Genomic DNA, 19,906 nt, shown 5'->3' with positions numbered 1-19,906 from the left:
AGTCCCTGTCCTTATAGCTAAATACAATCACTAGAAAATTATCCAGGCTCATTAGTGTGAATATTAACTACATTACAAATAGAGATGTTCCTTCTATATATGACATTGAAAGAAAATTGCCTATGTTACCAGTATCCTAATAAAGATTATTGTTTAATTATCAACTTTGCCTGATAACAGAATTTCCCAAAGAGACCTTACTAATGTACTCTTCAAAGCTGAAGCTGCTTGAGCATATAGCTCAACCCAGGAAGTGGAAGGCTGGTAGATACCACTTCATGCTCTTCCTTGTAAGTTGCTATCATTGAGTGGCTGGTATAAGGCAAATGGCATAGCTGACTGCACTACCATATCCTGAGTCTGTTGGCCATATTTTCAAATGTGGGAAGGAGAAAATGTAGCTTCTGAATGTGCCATCCTTCTCCTGTGATAGTTGGAGAACAAACTGTGAGGGAAGGAAGGTGTGGTCCTGTCACATGTTTTTAGTTACCCTTCTCTTTCTTGGACTTTGAAAAATTGTTTCCTTCATTTCACCAAGGAGCAGAGTAACACCTTCACAAAGAAGTCGGTATTAAAATGGTATACGATTTAAGGTCCTTCCCTACCCATCTATGGTTTTGGTTTTTAAATTGAGTAATTTTCAGTTATTCCTCACTCTGAGAAAATTGTGTTAAGTAAGATCTTGTTGTAATGTAGAGAAGAAGGGAAGAATTTAGCATATGTTAAATAAAGATTCATTTGTGAAAATTGTTACTGTTAAGCAGCTTGGGAATGGCTAAGGGATTGGGATTTTGAAGGAGATTTGTGGTTTATGATTATGACCATTCTGCTTCTACAATTATATTCTTATTTCTTCCAGCCCTTTCACTGTCTTTTTACTCTTTTCTTGATCTAAACTTCATGAATTTTCTAGATAGCACTGCCACTCAAATTTGAGGAAGGAGTTAGAGTAATGAAATGAAGTTTGTGTACCCTGTCAAATCATACAATATTATTGTAGCTCAGATACTTCCTCTTTCACGGTGCTGCTGTTAATGCCAGCCTCACAGGGTTATTGTGCAGTTCAAACAAGATAAATATATGGAAGTGTTGGGCAAACTACAAAGCATCATGGAGTCGTTGGTAACGAGAGTCAGTGTGCTCATAGTTCTATTATATTGAAATCTAGCAGGGTTTCACATTGTTTTGTATTTGTAACTTTTATTCAAAATTGTTGTTATGCTTAAATTATGATTGTGCTATGAAAACTCTCATTTAGGACATAATGAAGGCACTCTGGCAATGAAAGAAGGTGAAGTTCTGTACATTATTGAGGAGGACAAGGGTGATGGATGGACAAGAGCTCGGAGACAGAACGGTGAAGAAGGCTACGTTCCCACATCATACATAGATGTAACTCTAGAGAAAAACAGTAAAGGTGCAGTAACTTACATCTAAACTAATTGGCAACTTTGTAACACATATGACATAGGAATGATAACAAAATGAAAACACAGTCAGTGGGTGGGAAAACATAGGAAAGCTTAAACGGCATCCAAGATTTATTGTTCACTGTGAGCTGAGCGTAGGCTCCATCTTAGAGATGTGAACATTACCACAAGAAGCTGTTCTTGTGACGCTTTACCATTTGAGTGATGTTGGTGTGAAGCTTAACTGATGCCTTTTGCTCTGTGTTCTGCTTAAGTCTGTGTGAAGGATTTATGTTTTTCTGCCGTATAAATCATAGAATTTGATCTACTGGGCAGGAATCCATAGATAGAAAGCTCCCTACCCCGTTACACTTTGCTTCAGGAAACAGTGATGGTAGTGAACTCAAGTAAAACTGCACTGAAATGCTTGCTGATGCCCAAAAGAGTGGTTTGGTATAGGAGTTTCAAATTGTAGCTACAGTTTCTAGGAAAAAGTAATAATAATTAGCTAATGGATAAAATACGGATGTAATCATTTTCGTTTTTGTCCCTGTTCTTAATTTTGGTTTCCTAAAGGAAGAAAACAGGCATGTAGCACATAATCTATTTTGTAGTAGGCTAATCAAGAGATGCAAAATAAATGGGCCTGGTCTTGCTCTTAAGTGAATAAAATGGCTTTCTTTTGAGACCCAAGGATATTTTCAGGTTTTCTAGTAATTTTCAGTAATGTACAAGCTTTCTTCTGAATTAATGCTTGTATTTTTCATCTTGAAATGTCTTTTGAGAAATGTCACTTTAGTGATACTAGCATTTAGCAATTATACATAGGAAAGTGGATTCTAAATAAACTAAGATAGAGGAAATCTTGCATAGTGGGGAAGTACTGGTAAATTTTGCCTGAAAGAAAAAATGACTTTTTTTCACTAAATGGGTTGGAGGAATATATCTGTACTATCATGAAGGGCATTTCCTCATTTTAACTGAATTGTCAGTTATTAGGATAGTTTTTTTCCCAACTAATTTTAGTAAGCATTTGTGGGAAACACTGTACAGTCAAGATAGGCAGTGCTAGTTGTCTAGGGAAGTAAAGTGAAGAAGCAGTTAAGAGACTGGTCCTTAATTTTGCTCATGTTCCAGCATTTTTTGGTGTTTTTAATAGCTGACTATAAAATGATTTTAGAGGCATTTGGGATGGATGCTTTAAACTGGACATCCCTTTTGGTCTTACCAAAGGTCTTCAGTAATTGTTCTTTTCTTTTTCCTCCTGGACTGCAGGTTCCTGAAGAGGGTTTCTGAGGAAATGGGCAAGATGTTGAAGGAGGTTACATGCAGCTGCTTTTGGGGGGGGAGGTGTTAGAGTTGTCAGGCTCAGAGAGAGTGAGAGAAGCAAGTTGCATGAGTGCATGCAGACATGATTATTTTTTACTAACTTCATTAGCATTTCCATGTGTTGTTTTAAAAAATCATTGTAATACCAACCCTTAAATTTGTCATTTATAGTTATTCATATAAAGGAAAAAAAGCCAACAATGGCTAACCTTTTTTCCATCTGTTTTACTGATATTCAAATTAGAAAGAATGCAGAGCTCTTATTAAATTTGACTGTCGTAACAGGACTATCCATCCCAGCTCTGTTTTAATTGGCTTTTAGACCCATTGTCTGTCAGAATCCTTGCCATTTGTCAGTGTCTGCCTGCGCCACCTCTGTGCTTGCTTAACATCCTGTTGCATGTCTAGAGTGATCGGGTTTAGATTTTTAGGCATGTTTTTATAATCCCTTGTTCTTGTCAAAGCCTTTGTTTTGTTTTACATTTGTAGTGCAAATCACTCTGTCAAACATCTCCAGCACTAATGTTTCCATCCTAGCATTTGTGTATGCTGCTATAATGTCCCCACTACAGAACATTCCAGTTTTGGCATTACGAAGAAGTAGTTTGTGAACCTGAAGTATTTATGATCAGAAAAAGAAAACATCTCTGCTCTAGCCTACAGCCCAGTTCAAAGAACTCTTTGAAACATGATCGATCTTCAGCCCCTCAGTCTGGGAAGAATCTATAGTCAGCAGTGAAATCCTGGCATAATAAACACAGAAGATACTCACCGCCTCAAGACAAAGGACTGTTGTCAGAAGTCAGCTGCTTCCATTCAAATGCTGCCTTAAACTAGAGTGCCTAAATCTGTTGATTGCCAACTCTACCACTACAGTATCCCACAAAGGGCTTCATGTGTCAGCTCAGTGCGACCTCCTTTAACTTGGCAGTGCTGCTGCAGCTGCCATACAACCTCCATAGGGGGCTTTTAGAGCTCTGCCACGTTTGATGGTGCATCTTCAAATTTACACATCAAACTAGAGACATGTCTGAGTCCATTTTACTTTACTCAGTGTTTTCAATAAGAAGTTTTATGGACCTTTCCCCTCATTGTCTTTTAATTTGGGGTTACCGTGTTCTCATTTAATTATTACAATGATAGTCTGTTTCCGAGTGATTTTATTTGAACTGGATAAAATATAGTGAAACTTTGTAATGATCTATGTGCACTTTTACTTGTAAAATGGGAGTTTCTGTATGTTTATACTTGTATATATAATTGTCATCAGTGCCCCTATTGCTCATGTTGTCCTGCCTTGCATTTGTGATTCTGTTAATGACTTGTATCTTAACTGATTTCTTAGTGGCATTTAATAGGGAGGTGGGTGGGGGAGGGGGGAATATTTGTAACATGGAAGATTGATTAATTTGGTTCTTTACTGTTTCAAGGGAGGAAAGAAAACGTGAAATGGTCTATGTATTGTTGGATTTCAAGCAATATTTTAGAAGCTGTGTGACTGCTTTAATAATTTTCCCCAGTGTTATTTGAATTGTACTACCAGTTATATTAATACTAAAGCTGAATGACAGTTGTGTGAAAGTGGATGCCTTCGTAAGATCAAGTACGCTCCTATTACACAGCTGACATATAGTGTATTACCTTTAAGGCTAGTAAACTATGAAGTTTTAGATTTTAAATCTCGTTACAGGGTTATTTATATAATGTGACATTATTCAGTACTGACAGACTACATAAAGTAGCTTTAAAATCCAGTGCTATTTTTATTTTCAAGGTTAGCAATGAAGAGGAAATGTGATCTGGCTGTGTTTGTCTTCTGTACAAAGCCTGAAGTGCTTGTGTTTTTTTGGCTAATAGCCACAGAGGGCAAAGTTTAAGGCTTTCTTGTGAGGACTAACTGTTCTTTACAAGCTACTGTTTGTTTTTCTTGCAGGATTTGCTTCCGTAGGAGGCAGGTTCCTTCATGTGGAATAGTGCAACCTGTATATGGATTATTACAATAAGGAAGACATTTGTACTTGCACAGTTTAAATCATTCTTAAATTTGAACATGTGAATTGTCCAAAAGAAGTCTTTAATTTTTCAGTAATTTTTACTCTTTCTGTGCACATGTTGATTTCTTAATGTAAATGCTTTGTTTAAGATAGTGTTCTCTGTTGAGAATATTTTCATGGAATAAAATAATCTTTTCATGGTCCATTAAGGTGTATAGAATTCTCTCTTATTATCGCTATGTGAATTAAAGAGATGTATTGGTTTTGTTATTGAATGTGCTACACTCCAGGTAGTACAACTTAGATGGCTACATTCCATAAATGGCAACAAGTTTTGCAAAGCAGTTTTGAAAGTTATATTCTAGTTTTAGTTTCTCTCAAGCTTTCCTAAAGAAAAAAAAAGTTAACTTTCTTTACAGTGAATAATAATTTGTATTTCTTAATCTTTGTTCTACAGTAGCTGTGTTAGACTTTTCCTTTTACACCATCTTATCCTCTGCATCCATAAGAACTGTCCCTGTACTACATAGCTTGATCTAGTCTCAGGCTGGTCAGCATTTCCCATGCTTCTGTCAGAGCGAGTGCCTGTGTCTTCATGGCATCTCAAAACATGGAACAGAATGTTGGCCACAGTTAGTGTCACATCCATGATTTTAGGATGTCTTAATTTCAGAAGATTAACCTTTTTAAAAGGGCAAATACAAAACTATGATTAGTAAGTTCTAGAAACTATAAAAAGGAATGAAATTCAGAGTTGATCCTGAACAATGAGGGGCTGTAATTGTTGAGATGAAAATTTAGAGATCCATGCCAAGCTTGTAAGCAGGGACATACACAAAACAAAACATCAGGAAAACAACGCCTATCAGAATACTCAACAATGAAAAGGACTTTTACTATCTGAACCAAAATCAAGGAAGTCATATCCTACTTGGTAGGGAAAGATAACATCCTTATAGCAGTATTAAGGAAAGAGTAAAAGGAAAAGGATCTCCAGACTTATTGTAAAGGATAGATTTTCTTTGTGAAGAACGTATTAGTGCAAGTGAAAAAAATATTTTAAAAAACCACCAAAACTACTTCAATGAGCTCATATACCTGGGATCAGATATTGGGTTGGCTAAAAGGTTTGTTTGTTTTTTCCCATAAGATGGCTCTAGCAGTGCTTAGTTTAACAATGTTGTTAGATTGTATTGTAACTGCTGCCATATCAGCGTGCGTTAGAAAAAAGAAAATTGGTGAATTTTTGTGTAGCCATTTTAATACTGAAGATGGAAGGAAAAAAAAGCAACAATTTAGGCATATTATGTTTGTTATTTCAAGAAAGGTAAAAACTCAAATACAAAAAAATGCAGTGTATAGAGAAGGTGCTGTAATTGATCAAATGTGTCAGGAGTGGTTTGTGTAGTTTTGTGCTGGAGATTTCTCTCTGGACAAAGTTCCATGGTCTGTTGGACCAGTTGAAGTTGATAGCAATCAAATCAAGAACATTATACCACACGGGAGATAGCCAACATCTCAAATCAAGTGTTGAAAATCACTTGCACCAGCGTGGTTATGTTCATCTCTTTGATGTTTGGGTTCCACATAAATTACGTGAAAAAAGCCTTCCTGATCAAGTTTCTGCGTGTGATTCTCTACTTAAACATAATGAAAATGTTTTTAAAATAGTGATGGGCAATGGAAAGTGGATGCTGTACAGTAATGTGAAATGGAAGAGATCACAGAGCAAGCAAAATGAACCACCACCAACCACACCAAAGGGTGGTCTTCTCCCAAGAAAGTGATGTGTGTATGGTGGAATTGGAGAGGAGGCCTCTATTATGAGCTCCTTCTGGAAAACCAGACAATTCATTCCAACAAGTCCTGTTCCCATTTATATCAACTGAAAGCAATCACTCAAAATTATCCACAGTTAGTCAAGAGAAAACCCATAATCTTTGATCAGGAGAACGTAAGACTGCATGTTTCTTTGATGACCAGGCAAAAACTGTTAACAGCTTGGCTGGAAAGTTCTGATTGATCCACCTTATTTACCAGACATCGTGACTTCCAATGTCCCATTTATTTCTGTCTTTACAAAATTCTCTTAATGGAAAAAATGAAAAAATTCCTTGGAAGACTGTAAAAGGCACCTGGAACAGTTCTTTGCTCAAAAAGATAAGGTTTGGGGGAAATGGAATTATGAAGTTGCCTGAAAAATGGCAGAAGGTAGTGGAACAAAATGGTGAATACGTTGTTCAATAAAGTTCTTAGTGAAAATGAAAAAATGTGTGTGTGTGTTTTGTTTTGGTTTTTTTTTTCTTAAAAACCAAAGGAACTTTTCGGCTAATCCAATATATTCCTGGGTATAATCACTGTCTGTAATCAAAGAAACTATAGACAATGTAAGAGATGCCAAAAGGTGGGGGATAAGAAAATATAAATTAAAACATTTTTTAATTGATTTAAATGTGTTAATTTCTGTACAGCAAAGTGATTGAGTTATACAGACATATATATTTGTATGTTATATATATACAACACACACAGATTCTTTTAAAAATTCTTTTCCATTATGGTGTATCACATGATATTGAATATAGTAGGACCTTGTTGTTTGTCCATTCTACATTTACAAGTTTGGATCTGCTAATCCCAAACTCCCACTCCATCCCTCCCACCTCCCGTAGCAACCACAAGTCTGTTGTCTATGTGTCTTAAGTCTGTTTCTATATGTAGATAGGTTCATTTGAGTCATATTTTAGATTTAACAGAAAAGTGATATCACATGGTATTTGTCTTTCTGACTTAACTTGATAATGATGACAGTCTCTAGGTCCATCCATGTTCCTGCAGATGGTTCATTCTTTTTTACGGCCGAGTATTATTCTATTTGTGTATATGTGCTATATCTTTATTCCTCTGTTGATGACTATTTAGGTTGCTTCCATGTCTTGTCTATTGTGAACAGTGCTGCTATGGACATTGGGGTGGATATATCTTTTTGAATAATAGTTTTGTTTGGATATGTGCTCAGGAGTGGTATTGCTAGATCAAATGGCAATTCTAGTTTTTTGAGGAACTGCCATACTGTTCTCCATAGTGGCTGCACCAGTTTATGTTCCCACCAACAATGTAGGAGGGTTCCCTTTTCTCTCTACCCCTCCAGCATTTGTTGTTTCTAGATTAAAAAAAAAAAATTACGACCATTCTGACAGGTGTGGGGTGGTACTTCATTGTAGTTTTGATTTGCATTTAATAATTACTTATGTTGAGCATTTTTTCATGTGCCAGTTGCCCATCTGAATGTCTTTGGAGAAGTGTCTAAGTCTTCTGCCCATTAAGAAATACAGATTTTGACGAGTAACTTCTGTGAACTTTGACAACTCTTAAAAGTACTGGATAATTTTTGTCAGCATTTAAGAGAAAATATAATGGGCACCTGACCTGGGTCCTAAGAATAAGTCACATTTCGGTAGCCTCATTTCTTCCTTTACATATAGATGGGAAATTCTACAGACATTAATTATCCGATTTCAGCACAATTTCAGTAATTAACAAGATTTTGTACTCATTTTTATAAGATTGTAATGGCATTATTATAGAGAATGGGAGCTTGCAATGAGCTGATTTGGTAAACCCCAAATGTCAACCCTGAGGAGATAAGAACCATCATAAAATAAACATAAATCTGTCAACTCAAGAAATAGAAAATTACCATTTCCATCTTCTTCAAAGATAACTGCTATCCTGAGTTTTATGTTTCTTGTTTTTTTCATTTTACCACATGGGTTTTTTTTCTTTTCTAAACCTGATGAGTTTTCCATGTTTTGAGCTCTGTAAAGATGGTGTCATACTCTGTTATGAGCAGGGCTCATATGTAGCCAGTGCACACTGAAATAGCTGCAGTTAATGCTGTAGAAGTATTTCCTTACTGGTTGGTAAAAAATAATTCTGAAAAGTAGTAAAACTTGTTAATCTTATAAATTTCACTACATGTGGTTTATTTCAGAAACCACGTGACACTCCGTGGTGCATTTCTGGCTTGAGTACTAGAGACAAAGTTGAAGGTCTTACTATAGATATATATTATTTCAGGTGTTGGGGAATCTTCTTGGTTTCATAAGCCCCTTGAGTGGGAGAGGACCCTGGACAGCTAAGCTGAGGAGACCTCCTCTGTTCACCCTTCAAAGAAATGCCTCGTCCTGCTCAAGGGGAGGAGACATATCGAAGATCTGGTAGCAGCTGGGGATACTGGAAGGGAGTGTGGGTAGACACTGGTGTTTGGGGGCATAGCCTCTTGTGGTGCAGAAATGGCCCTTTCACCACTCAGTGGACGTGCATTTGAGCAAACTCTGGGAGCTGAGGACAGAAGAGCCTGGAAGGCTGCAGTCCATGGGGGTCACAAAGAGTCAGACACCACTTAATGACTAAACAACAGTAGTGCCCCTTTAGATTTTTTTTTTTTTTTTTTTAGCATTTTGTTTTATTTGGCATCTTATGCTGTGGTGGAGGGTTAGCCTGCCTTGGTCATTAAAGACGGGTGAGGAGAGGGAATCTACCATCCTCCGTTTCATAACCCAGAAGAATATGGTAAGTGACAGCACTACTGCTCCCTTGGCTCATCTGAGACAAAGTACAAGTTCCCAGTTCTGGCAGCCAGGATCATCAGTCCCCACCCAATTTGCTCCCACTCCCTCATCTTTTGTGCTGTCTGTCTTCTAACTGGGTGCTCCTGCCACTGGCTCTTGGCATACAGCCTGCATCCAAATGGTACTGTTCTAACCAGTGAGGTGAGACGGAGATCAGCTGCGTGTCTACTGTCTCTGGGTGCCAGGTAGTACACTAGTAAATTAATAATTAGCAACAGGAAGGGGAAGTCATTGGAAGAGTTTGCAGCCCTGTGTTAAATCATGGAGGCATTATTTAGTTGGTGGTAGTCAACAAAGTTATACCAACCCAACTTTAATTATTTTATGGAAATTATTAGTGATTGATGTACCACTTTTATTGCTTGATAAACTTATGTGTATTTAAACAGTAAAGGGGATTATTTTAGTTGATTTGCACATTGATTTGTACATTAATTCATTCGTTCATAGTGATTTATGTATTAACATCCCACTTCTTAAGTATATTTGAATATTGCATAGTATCTTCTATTTATTTACTTATTTGGCTTTGCTGGTTCTTCATTGCTATGTGGGCATTTTTCTAGTTGCAGAGAGGGGTCTGCTCTTCATTGAAGTGCACGGGCTTCTCATTGTGGTGGTTTCTCTTGTGGAGCAGAGGCTCTAGGGCACTTGGGCTTTAGTAATTGTGGCACCTGGGCTCAATAGTTGCAGTTACTGGGCTCTAGAGTGCAGGCTAGTAGTTGTGGCCCATGGACTTAGTTGCTCCATGGTGTGTGGGATCTTTCCAGACCAGGGATCGAACCCATGTCTCCTGCATTGGCAGGTGAATTCTTTACCACTGAGTCACCACGGAAGCCCCTGCATGGTGTCTTCTGAGAGTTGCTTTTTCCACTTAATAGATGTATCCATATTTATGCATAGTTCAGTGTACTGTGTATAGTATTCCATTATATAAATATACAGAATTTATCTGTTCTCCTGTTGATGGATATTTGGTCTGTTTACTGAATTTTGCTAGAATAAACAGTGCTCTTATGTACATCCATGTGCATGTTTACTAATATAAGTCTCTAAGATCTATGGCTAGGAATGGAATTGCTAAGTTATGGGTTATATTTATCTTTAATTTAAAAAGGGAATGCCACATTTTCCCCTTGAAGTGATTGTAACATTTTTACAGACCTACAAGTTAATGTATAAGGGTTATTTATTCTCCCATCCTCACCAACAATTTAGGAGTAAGACTTCATTTTTTTTTTTTCCAGTTCAATGGATGTAAAATAGCATTTTATTATAGTCTTGCTTTTTCTTGATTATTGATAATGTTGACCATCATATTTAGCTTTGTGTTTCTTCTGTGAAAGGCCTCTATATCTTTTGCCCATTTTTTCCTTAGGTTGGTATCTGTATTTATTCATGGGTGTTCTGACCAGGGTTGCAATCATCTCAAGACTTTGACTCACACTGGACTGGAGAGTCACTTCCAAGATCATTCACATCATCCTTGCCATGTGGACCTCTTCATAGGGATGTTCATCACTATGTGTGGCATCTTGCTTTCTTTAGTGAGTGATCCAAAGGAGAAAAATTCAAGGTAGAATAGGCAATCTTTTATAGCCTAATCTCAGATGTGCAAACCAGCCCTGGTATATGTGGGAGGGGACAACACAAGGGTGTGAAACCAGGTGGCAGGGAAGCTCTGGGGCCATCCTGGCGGTTACCTGCCATACTAATACTTCGTTATTTTTATGTGCTGCTGCTATCTTTCAGTTTTTTCAGTCTGTCTAGGATTATTTTTTGATGAATAGAAGTTCATTTTAATGTAGATCGATGAATCTTTCATATTTAATGCTTTCCTATCTAGTTTTAAGAAATTCTTCCTTGATTCAAAGTAAAAATGATATTCTCCAGTGTTTTCTTCTAAAAGTGTTATGGTTTTGCGTTTCACATGTGGTATTTTAATTCATCTAGATTTTATTTCAGCATATGAGGTAAGGAACCATCTCCTCTACCTTTCATTTGCTTCACCATTTGTTCAAGAATTATTTAAAGAATCATCCTTTCCCCCACTGAGTGGCAATGTTATGCTCCTGTCATATATCAAATTTTTAATGACAGTTTTTTTGATTACTGTAATTTAACTCATTATTGACCAGGGGATTTCGCAGAAATGAATGCCTATGGCTGGCGATTTTTATTTTGGCCCAGCCAATAATTAATTACTTCACTAACACTTTGCAGGTTATTACATGCAGTAGTTATACATGTAAAGTCTAATTTTCATGAAATGTTTGCAATCCACTCTTCTGCAGAAGCAAAGGAGCATTCTCCAGCACTGTGAGTTTCATTTTCACTTTCTGTATCAGAATCAGTCACTGAAGTTTTTTTGTCTTTGTTGGTCTAATACTCAACATCATCTGAATCAGAACTATATTCTGAAGAACTGTCATTTGTGACACTAGTGTATACGTTGCTCAGCCAATCAGAGAAAGTATCTGTATCTGCATAAGATTCACTGAAAAATTTTTCTTCACTCAAAATTTCACTCTGTGTCCTTTTTGAAAATTTGTACATTTATAATATACATAGGGTTGGAACAAAAACCTGAGTGCAAAATGTAAATGGTAATGATAGTCACAAGTTGTCTAATGAACCCTGGATCATTTTAAGCTCTAACCACTTCACATGGTGATGTTAATTGTGCATGCATGCTAAGTCACTCAGTCATGTCCCAACTCTTTTCAACTCTGTGGGCTGTAGCTTGCCAGGCTTCTCTGTCCATGGGATTCTCCAGGCAAGACTATTGGAGTGAGTTGCCATTTCCTCTTCCAGGGGATCTTCCTGACCCAGAGATCAAACCCGTGTCTCATGCCTCCTGGGTAGGCGGGTGGGTTCTTTACCACTAGTGCCACCAGGGAAGCCCTGATGTTAACAGTATCACTCTCTAAAAACATATTAATATTGTCTCCAGTCAATAGTGTATTTTAATCATGAGCTTTTATATTTGGTAGAACAGATACCCTCCTCCATCTGTCTTACTTTCCTAACCATTGATGGTCTTGACTTCCTAGCCATTGCAGGTTTAGAAAAAGCTTAATCAAGCTAGCTTGAAAGGTCCTATTGAATTTTGAGTGGGGTTGCATTGAATTTATAGATCATATTAAGAACTAATTATATCTAATACTGAATATTCTAGTTGATGAGCATGGTTCCTTCATTTACTTCTTTTCAGTGGTTTTCAGATTTTTAATAGAATAACATTAAAAAATTTCTTCACCAAGTTCTGATACTTCAGTTCAGTCGCTCAGTTGTGTCTGACTCTTTGTGACCCCATGGACTGCAGCACGCCAGGCCTCCCTGTCCATCACCAACTCCTGGAGTTTATTCATGTCCATTGAGTCAGTGATGCCATCCAGCCATCTCATCCTCTGTCATCCCCTTCTCCTCCCGCCTTCGATCTTTCCCAGCATCAGGGTCTTTTCCAGTGAGTCAGCTTTTCACATAGGTGGCCAAAGTACTGGAGCTTCAGCTTCAGCATCAGTCCTTCCAATGAATATTCAGGACTGGTTTCCTTTAGGATGGACTGGTTGAATCTGCTTGCAGTCCAAGGGACTCTCAAGAGTCTTTTCCAACACCACAGTTCAAAAGCATCAATTCTTCGGTGCTCAGCTTTCTTTATGGTCCAGCTCTCACATCCATATATGACTACTGGAAAAACCATAGCTTTGATTAGACGGACATTTGTGGCAAAGTAATGTCTCTGCTTTTTAATATGCTGTCTAGGTGGGTCATAACTTTTCTTCCAAGGAGCAAGCATCTTTTAATTTCATGGCTTCAGTCACCATCTGCAGTGATTTTGGAGCCCCCCAAAATAAAGCCTGTCACTGTTTCCACCGTGTCCCCATCTATTTGCCATGAAGTGATGGGACCAGATGCCATGATCTTAGTTTTCTGAATGTTGAGTTTTAAGTCAACTTTTTCACTCTCCTCTTTCATTGAGAGGCTCTTTAGTTCTTCACTTTCTGCCATAAGGGTGGTATCATCTGCATATCTGAGGTTATTGATATTTCTCCAGGCAATCTTGATTCTAGCTTGTGCTTCATCCAGCCCAGCATTTCTCATGATGTACTCTGCATATAAGTTAAATAAGCAGGGTGACAATATACAACAATATACAAATATTCCTAAGCAATGCTTAACATGTTATGATAAAATATTCAGAAAATGTATAAAACATAAATGTACAGCTTAAGTTATTAGAAAGTCAGTAACTTTTAAGTCAGGCAAAAAAGCACTACCAGCACCTCAGTAAGCCACCACATTCTTCTCACAAAGTATACCCTGTTCTTTCATAATTATCCTGACCTTTTTAGAAAGTGAATTTTCAATTTCTATGTATTTTTATGCTTTATTTCTCTTTTAAATACATAGAGTGGTTTTGTTGTAAATTTAGTTGATCACCTCTGACTTTTAACTAGAGGGTTCAGTCTGTTTACATTTATAATGACTATTGATAAGTTCAGACTTATTTCTGCTGTCTTTGTGCCTGCTATTCATCTCACTTTTTTATGTCTCTTTAAATATATTTTTGGTTTGTTGTTGTTCAGTTGCTAAATCGTGTCTGACTCTTTGCAACCCTGTGAATTGTAGCAGGCCAGGCTTCCCTTCACTATCTCCCAGAGTTTGCTCAAATGCATCCATTGAGTCAGTGATGCCATCCAACCATCTCATCCTCAGTCTTTCCCAGGATCTGGGTATTTTCCAGTGAATCAGCTTTTCACATCAGGTGGTCAAAGTATTGAAGCTTCACCTTGAGCATCAGTCCTTCCAGTGAATATTCAGGGTTGATTTTCTTTAGGATTGACTGGTTTGATCTCCTTGCTGTCTGAGGGACTCTCAAGAGTCTTCTCCAGCACCACAAATTGAAAGCGTCAGTTCTTCAGCGCTCAGCCTTCTTTTATGATCCAGCTCTCACATCCGTACATGACTACTTGAAAAACCATAGCTTTGACTATATGGACTTTTGTTGGCAAAGTGATGTCTCTGCTTTTTAATGCACTGTTTAGGTTTGTCATAGCTTTTTGTCAGGGAGCAGACATTTTAATTTCGTGGCTTGTCACCGTCTGCAGTGATTTTGGAGCCCAAGAAAATAAAATCTGTCACTGTTACCACTTTTCCCCTCTTTGCCATGAAGTGATGGGACTGGATGCCATGATCTTCGTTTTTTGAATGTTGAGTTTTAAGCCAGCTTTTTCACTCTTCTCTTTCACCTTCATCAAGAGTTTCTTTATTTCTCTTCACTTTCTTCCATTAAAGTGATTCATCTGCACATCCGAGTTGTTTATATTTCTCCCGGCAATCTTGTTGGTATTCTCCATTTTTTTTTTTCTCTACTAGTTTGAAATTTGGACCATAATTTCTGTTCTTGTAGTATTTACCCTTGATACTTTGCATACTCACTTAAAACTTAAAGCTAATTAGTACCTAAGAGTAATTAGTACTTTATCAAAACTCTAGTAACTAGTCACCCCACTCCTGGTTTGTGCTACTGTTTTAATTGACTTTTTTTAACCCCACATAGTAGACACTATTTTTAGTGTTTGCCTTAATATACCTATAAGCTTAGCAGTTTCTCTGCCCACTCTTCTGGATGAATTCCTTCCCCTCTCTCTCTCTTTCCTTCTTGAGCTCTGATGAGATGCATTGGGTCATTCTATTACAAATTATTCAGGTCTTTTAATCCAGTATTCTTGCCTGGAAAATCCTATGGATGGAGGATCCTGGTAGGCTGCAGTCCATGGGGTTGTGAAGAGTTGGACATGACTGAGCAATTTAACTTTCACTTTTAATCTCTCCTATTTTTTTTTGTCTTTGCTGTATTCTGGCCATGGTCTTCCGATATGTTTTTGAAGTGTAATCAGTCATGTCCAACTCTTTGCAACCCCATGACTGTTCTTATAACCCTGGAAATAATACTGGAATGGGTTATCATTTCCTACTCAAAGGACATCTTCCTGACTAAGGGATTGAACCTGCATCTCTTGTGTCTCCTGCTTTGGCAGGCGGATTCTTTACCCCTGTGTCACCTGGGAAGCCAGTTGGATCTAATCTTCTGTTTATTATTAGCATCCAGTGAGTTTTGAGTTTCATTATTATACATTTCTAAAGGGTCTACCTAGTTTCTCTTAAAAATCTGATCCTTTTTTAAATACTCATTTCCTGTTTGAGTTCATGTTTTCTTTATACAAATCCATATATGAATGCTTTGCATTCAAAATGGGATAATTCCAGTATCTGAAGTTGTTGGGATTCTAAATCTTTTCCCCCCAGCATTTTATTTTTCATGACACTGTTTCTGTTTGTGTTATGCTGCTGCTGCTGCTAAGTCACTTCTGTCATGTCCGATTCTGTGTGACCCCATAGACGGCAGCCCACCAGGCTCCCCCGTCCCTGGGATTCTCCAGGCAAGAACACTGGAGTGGGTTGCCATTTCCTTCTCCAATGCATGAAAGTGAAAAGTGAAAGTGAAGTCGCTCAGTCGTGTCCGACTCTTAGTGACCCCATGGACTGCAGCCTACCAGGCTCCTCCATCCATGGGATTTTCCAGGCAAGAGTACTGGAGTGGGGTGCCATTGCCTTCTGATATATATATATATATATATATATATATATGTATATATATAGTGTGTGTGTGTGTGTGTGGTTACCACTGTAAATCAGTTTCTTGGTTTTGAGTTTTATAAATTTTGTCAAGTTTACTCCAGACCTATTTGAGGACCGGCTTATAGTTGCTTCCCTGCAGAGACTCAGGTTTGATTCCTGGGTTGGAAGATCCCCTGGTGGAGCGCATGGCAGCCCACTCAAGTATTCTTGCTTGGAGAATCCCATGGACAGAGGGGTCTGGTGGACTACAGTCCATGGGATCGCATAGAGTTGGACACAACTGAGTGATTAACACTTTCACTTGTAGTTGCAAATCCTCGCCAAAGACCATTATCATTACAATTATTTTTCTTATTGTAAATGTTCCCTGGTAACCTCTCTTTTCCGGCAAATTATTTCTTTTCCAGCTTGCCAACAGGGATCCTTTAAGGATTCCTACTTAATGGAGGCATTTCATGTTCAGCTCCCTTAAGATACTGTCTTCCATTCGTTGAGTTGATGTCAGTATTTGCCTTTAGGGCTACCCAGGGTCTTTAACTTCCTTTTACAGAGTTTATTTAAATTTGCTGTTCCTTTTGATGAGTGAGGTGAGGAGTAGAAGATTATTTCTTAGGGATTCCCTTTTCATTCTGTCAAACTTGAAAGTGAAGTGAAAGTGGAAATTGGTCAGTTGTGTCCAACTCTTTGTGACCCCATGATCTGTAGTCCATGGAATTCTTCTGGCCAGAATAATGGAGTGGGTAGCCTTTCCCTTCTCCAGGAGATCTTCCCAGCCCAGGGATTGAACCTGTGTCTCCCACATTGCAGGCGGATTCTTTACCAGCTGAGCCACAAGGGAAGCTTAACAGTGCATTAAAAGGTATGTTTATGAAAATTTAGTTAGAGGGATTTCTAAGAGCATCTGAACCCCCATACCACCAGAAGTAGAAGTGTGCTTTGGTGTTTTCAGGAAAAAAAAAAAAAGATGGCTTTTAAAAACTGGAAGAAGGGCTTCATGATTCTAGGCTGTATTAATGAGAATACAGAGTCCAGGATTTGAAACTAATATTTCCATTAAATAGACCACATGAGAGCTTTGTACTTAGTTCTGGTGGACATACTTAAGATTACCGATAATAGAGTGATGGTTAAATTATAGTGTAACCTCTGGAACCAATCCTTTTTTTCAAAGGCCACCCTGGAGAAATTTTCACAACTTCTTGGAGAAAAGTGGGATATAAAACTATTTTGTGTGATCCCCATATTATTTAGAAGACAGGAAGAAAAAGCAGATCGCTAAGTGACACTTGGTGGCAGAGTGATAGAAGTTTATTATTGATACTTTAAAGACTTGTATTCAAATTCTACAATAGAAAAAAATTGAGACAGATACTGTTAAACTAGAAAGTATCCCCTTTGGGAAGTCAAAAAACCTAGAAAACTCATACTTATCAGCTAGAGGAAAAGCTACTTTATTGTGAAATAATGTGGTGAAGCACACTAGCATCTGGTGCCCACTGCATACCAGCCGCTGTGCTGCACATGGGATTTGAGGGCTAACTTGACTGAAGTCCAGCTGCCAGCAAGCACCAGAGCGTCTGTTGGAACTTGTAGGTATTCTGGGGTCAGCTCCACCTATAGCACTATTTTACCCTGTCCCCTAAGCCAGATACCTTAAATTTTCTATACCACTCTCTTGATTTTGGTTTACTATCAGGATGTGGTGGCAAGGGAACAGGGTGCCCCAAGGAGTTAGGAGGTAGAATTATTGTACTACAATGAATTGTTTGTTTAGTATGAAAGAGACTGGATACAGTTGTTTCACAAAAAGATATATTTTCATATGACTATTTACATTTTTCATATTTAGTTAGAGAATATCATACAACTGATATCTTCAGTTTCATGCTTTTAAACTCTTCTATTTACACTTATCTGACATGGAATTAAAACTGAAATGGTCATATACCTCAGTAATAGAAAGCAACCAGCCAATATAGCTGGGTCTTCACTTAAATTTGTTGATCAACATTAGCAACAGTTACCTTAATAAATTATCATTTATTTTAAAATCAGTAGTAATTTTAAACAATTCATAAATAAGTGTGCTCTGTGCAATTTACATGTTTAATATCCTGTGGATACTAAAAGCTGTATATTGTCAGTTTTGCACATTATTACTTTTATCAAATGATAAGCTTTCTCTGAGGAGAAAGTAGATAAGCTTGAAATTATATCCTAAGCTTCTCTGGAGAGTTATCAAAACTCCATCTGCTTTACAGGAGGAGGTTCCAATTTACGTGAGAGGGCAGTTAAAATCTGATTGAATTTTTCGTATCTCTCTGTCTGATTGACTTGTGCACCTTTGCTGCCCCAAAGCAATCTCATTTGGAATTCAGTCTTGAAGACTTCACTCATTTCTTCATCTGGTTGAAAACCTAATAAAAACAAAACCAAAAAAACTTCAGTTCTGCTTGAAACAGTGTTGAAAATAGACTGAAAACTTGCTTGTTTAAAGTAAGATCAAAATGAACATCTCTGAGAACTTAAAAAATGCCCTCAAGGAAAAATATAGGATCTTTCTATATAAGGAAGGGGAGACCATCCCCCACCCCCAAGGATCTGAGCAACTTCAGAGAAAGAATAACTAAGTCACTATGACAGAATAAAATTTGTGCGCACAAGCCACCATGGGTTGTAGTAGTGCAGGAGTGTTCAAGTATTTTTTTTAAAGCTTTATAATTTACTTGGCATGATTCACCCTTTTTTTAGCTGTACAGTTTATAGAGTTGTATAAACATCACACCACTTTAGAACCCTAGAAAATCTCTAGTACCTCTTCTCAGTCAATCCCTGAACCTACCCCACACCATTAATCTGCTTTCCATTGCTATTTTGCCTTTTCTAGAAATTTGATATTATTCCATATTGTTGCCTGTTAATAATTCCTTTTTATTGCTGAGTAGTATTCAGTTATATGGATATACTGCATTTTGTTTACTGAGTGGTAAGACATTTCGATTGTCTCCAGTTTCTGGCTGTTATGAATAATGTGAACATCTGTGATTAAGTCTTAGCATGGACATGTGTTTTCATATCTTTGGAAGTGGAAGTACTGGCTCATATGGTAAATATATGTTTAAAGAAACTGTCAAACTCTTTTCCAAAATGTCTATACGTCTTATATTCTCATCAGTAACATAATGAAGAGTCCAGTTGTGAACTCTATTGTCATTCTAGATAGTGGTGCTGGCATCTTACCATGGTTTAATCTTATATTTCTGTAATAACTAATGCTTTGAACATTTTTCCATATAGATATTTGTCATTGTATATCCTCTCTGGTATAGTGTCTATTCAAATCTTTTCTTCTCATTCAGTTGTAAGAATTCTTTATATTCTAGATAATAAGTCCTTTATCAGATGTATGTTTGCCAAATACTTTCTTCTGGTCTGTGGTGTGCCTTTTTGCTTCCTTAATAATGTCTTTCAAAGAGCAAAATGTAAAATTTTGATTTATCAGTGTTTTATAGTTCATGCTTTTTATGGCTTAAGAAATTTTGCCAGACACAAGGACTTTCTATGTTTTCTCATAGAAGCTTTACAGTTTAGCTTGTATATTCTATGAGGTAAAATTGAAGGGTTTTTTTTGCATGACATTCAATAGTTCTAGCACCATTTGTTGAAAGACTACTTTATCCAGTGAATTACCTTGCCACCTTTGTCAAGAAACAGTTAACAATCATATGTTTGGGCCCATTTCTTAACTCTCTTTTCTGTGTAAGAGATCTGTTCTACTTATGGCCAAGGATGCTCTCAGTCAGCTCTGTTAGAGCAGGGGAAACCTCTAGCTCGAGTCATACAGGCAGATGTTTCTCATCCTTGATTACTGCTGGAGTAGTTGGCTCTGTCATTA

The 19,906-nt window shown here is 37.5% G+C and overlaps 2 protein-coding genes across 13 annotated transcripts in view; one reads left to right on the top strand and one right to left on the bottom strand.

Annotated features, from left to right (window-relative positions):
• The window catches only part of FNBP1L (formin binding protein 1 like), a 137,104-nt gene that overhangs the window by 114,526 nt on the left and 2,672 nt on the right, over window positions 1–19,906 (top strand). For 2 of the 5 annotated variants that reach the window (XM_061411163.1, XM_061411161.1), the window contains exons 14-15: window positions 1,259–1,417; window positions 8,813–8,889. In XM_061411163.1, coding sequence (XP_061267147.1) covers window positions 1,259–1,417; window positions 8,813–8,874 — 221 coding nt within the window. In that variant the 3' untranslated portion in view covers window positions 8,875–8,889. Of the gene's footprint in view, window positions 1–1,258; window positions 4,936–8,812; window positions 8,890–16,818; window positions 16,871–19,906 lie in introns of those variants that run through there. The other 3 variants (XR_009735352.1, XM_061411162.1, XM_061411160.1) reach the window with 3 other exon arrangements.
• The window catches only part of BCAR3 (BCAR3 adaptor protein, NSP family member), a 221,575-nt gene continuing 218,966 nt past the window's right edge, over window positions 17,298–19,906 (bottom strand). For all 8 annotated transcript variants that reach the window (XM_061411154.1, XM_061411153.1, XM_061411158.1 and 5 more), the window contains one exon: window positions 17,298–18,428. In XM_061411154.1, the coding sequence (XP_061267138.1) occupies window positions 18,250–18,428 (179 nt within the window). In that variant the 3' untranslated portion in view covers window positions 17,298–18,249. The remainder of the gene's footprint in view (window positions 18,429–19,906) is intronic.

Source organism: Bos javanicus, chromosome 3, assembly GCF_032452875.1.
Source record: "Bos javanicus breed banteng chromosome 3, ARS-OSU_banteng_1.0, whole genome shotgun sequence".
NCBI classification, from domain to species: domain Eukaryota; kingdom Metazoa; phylum Chordata; class Mammalia; order Artiodactyla; family Bovidae; genus Bos; species Bos javanicus.
This window is presented reverse-complemented; position numbering and strand designations above follow the sequence as displayed.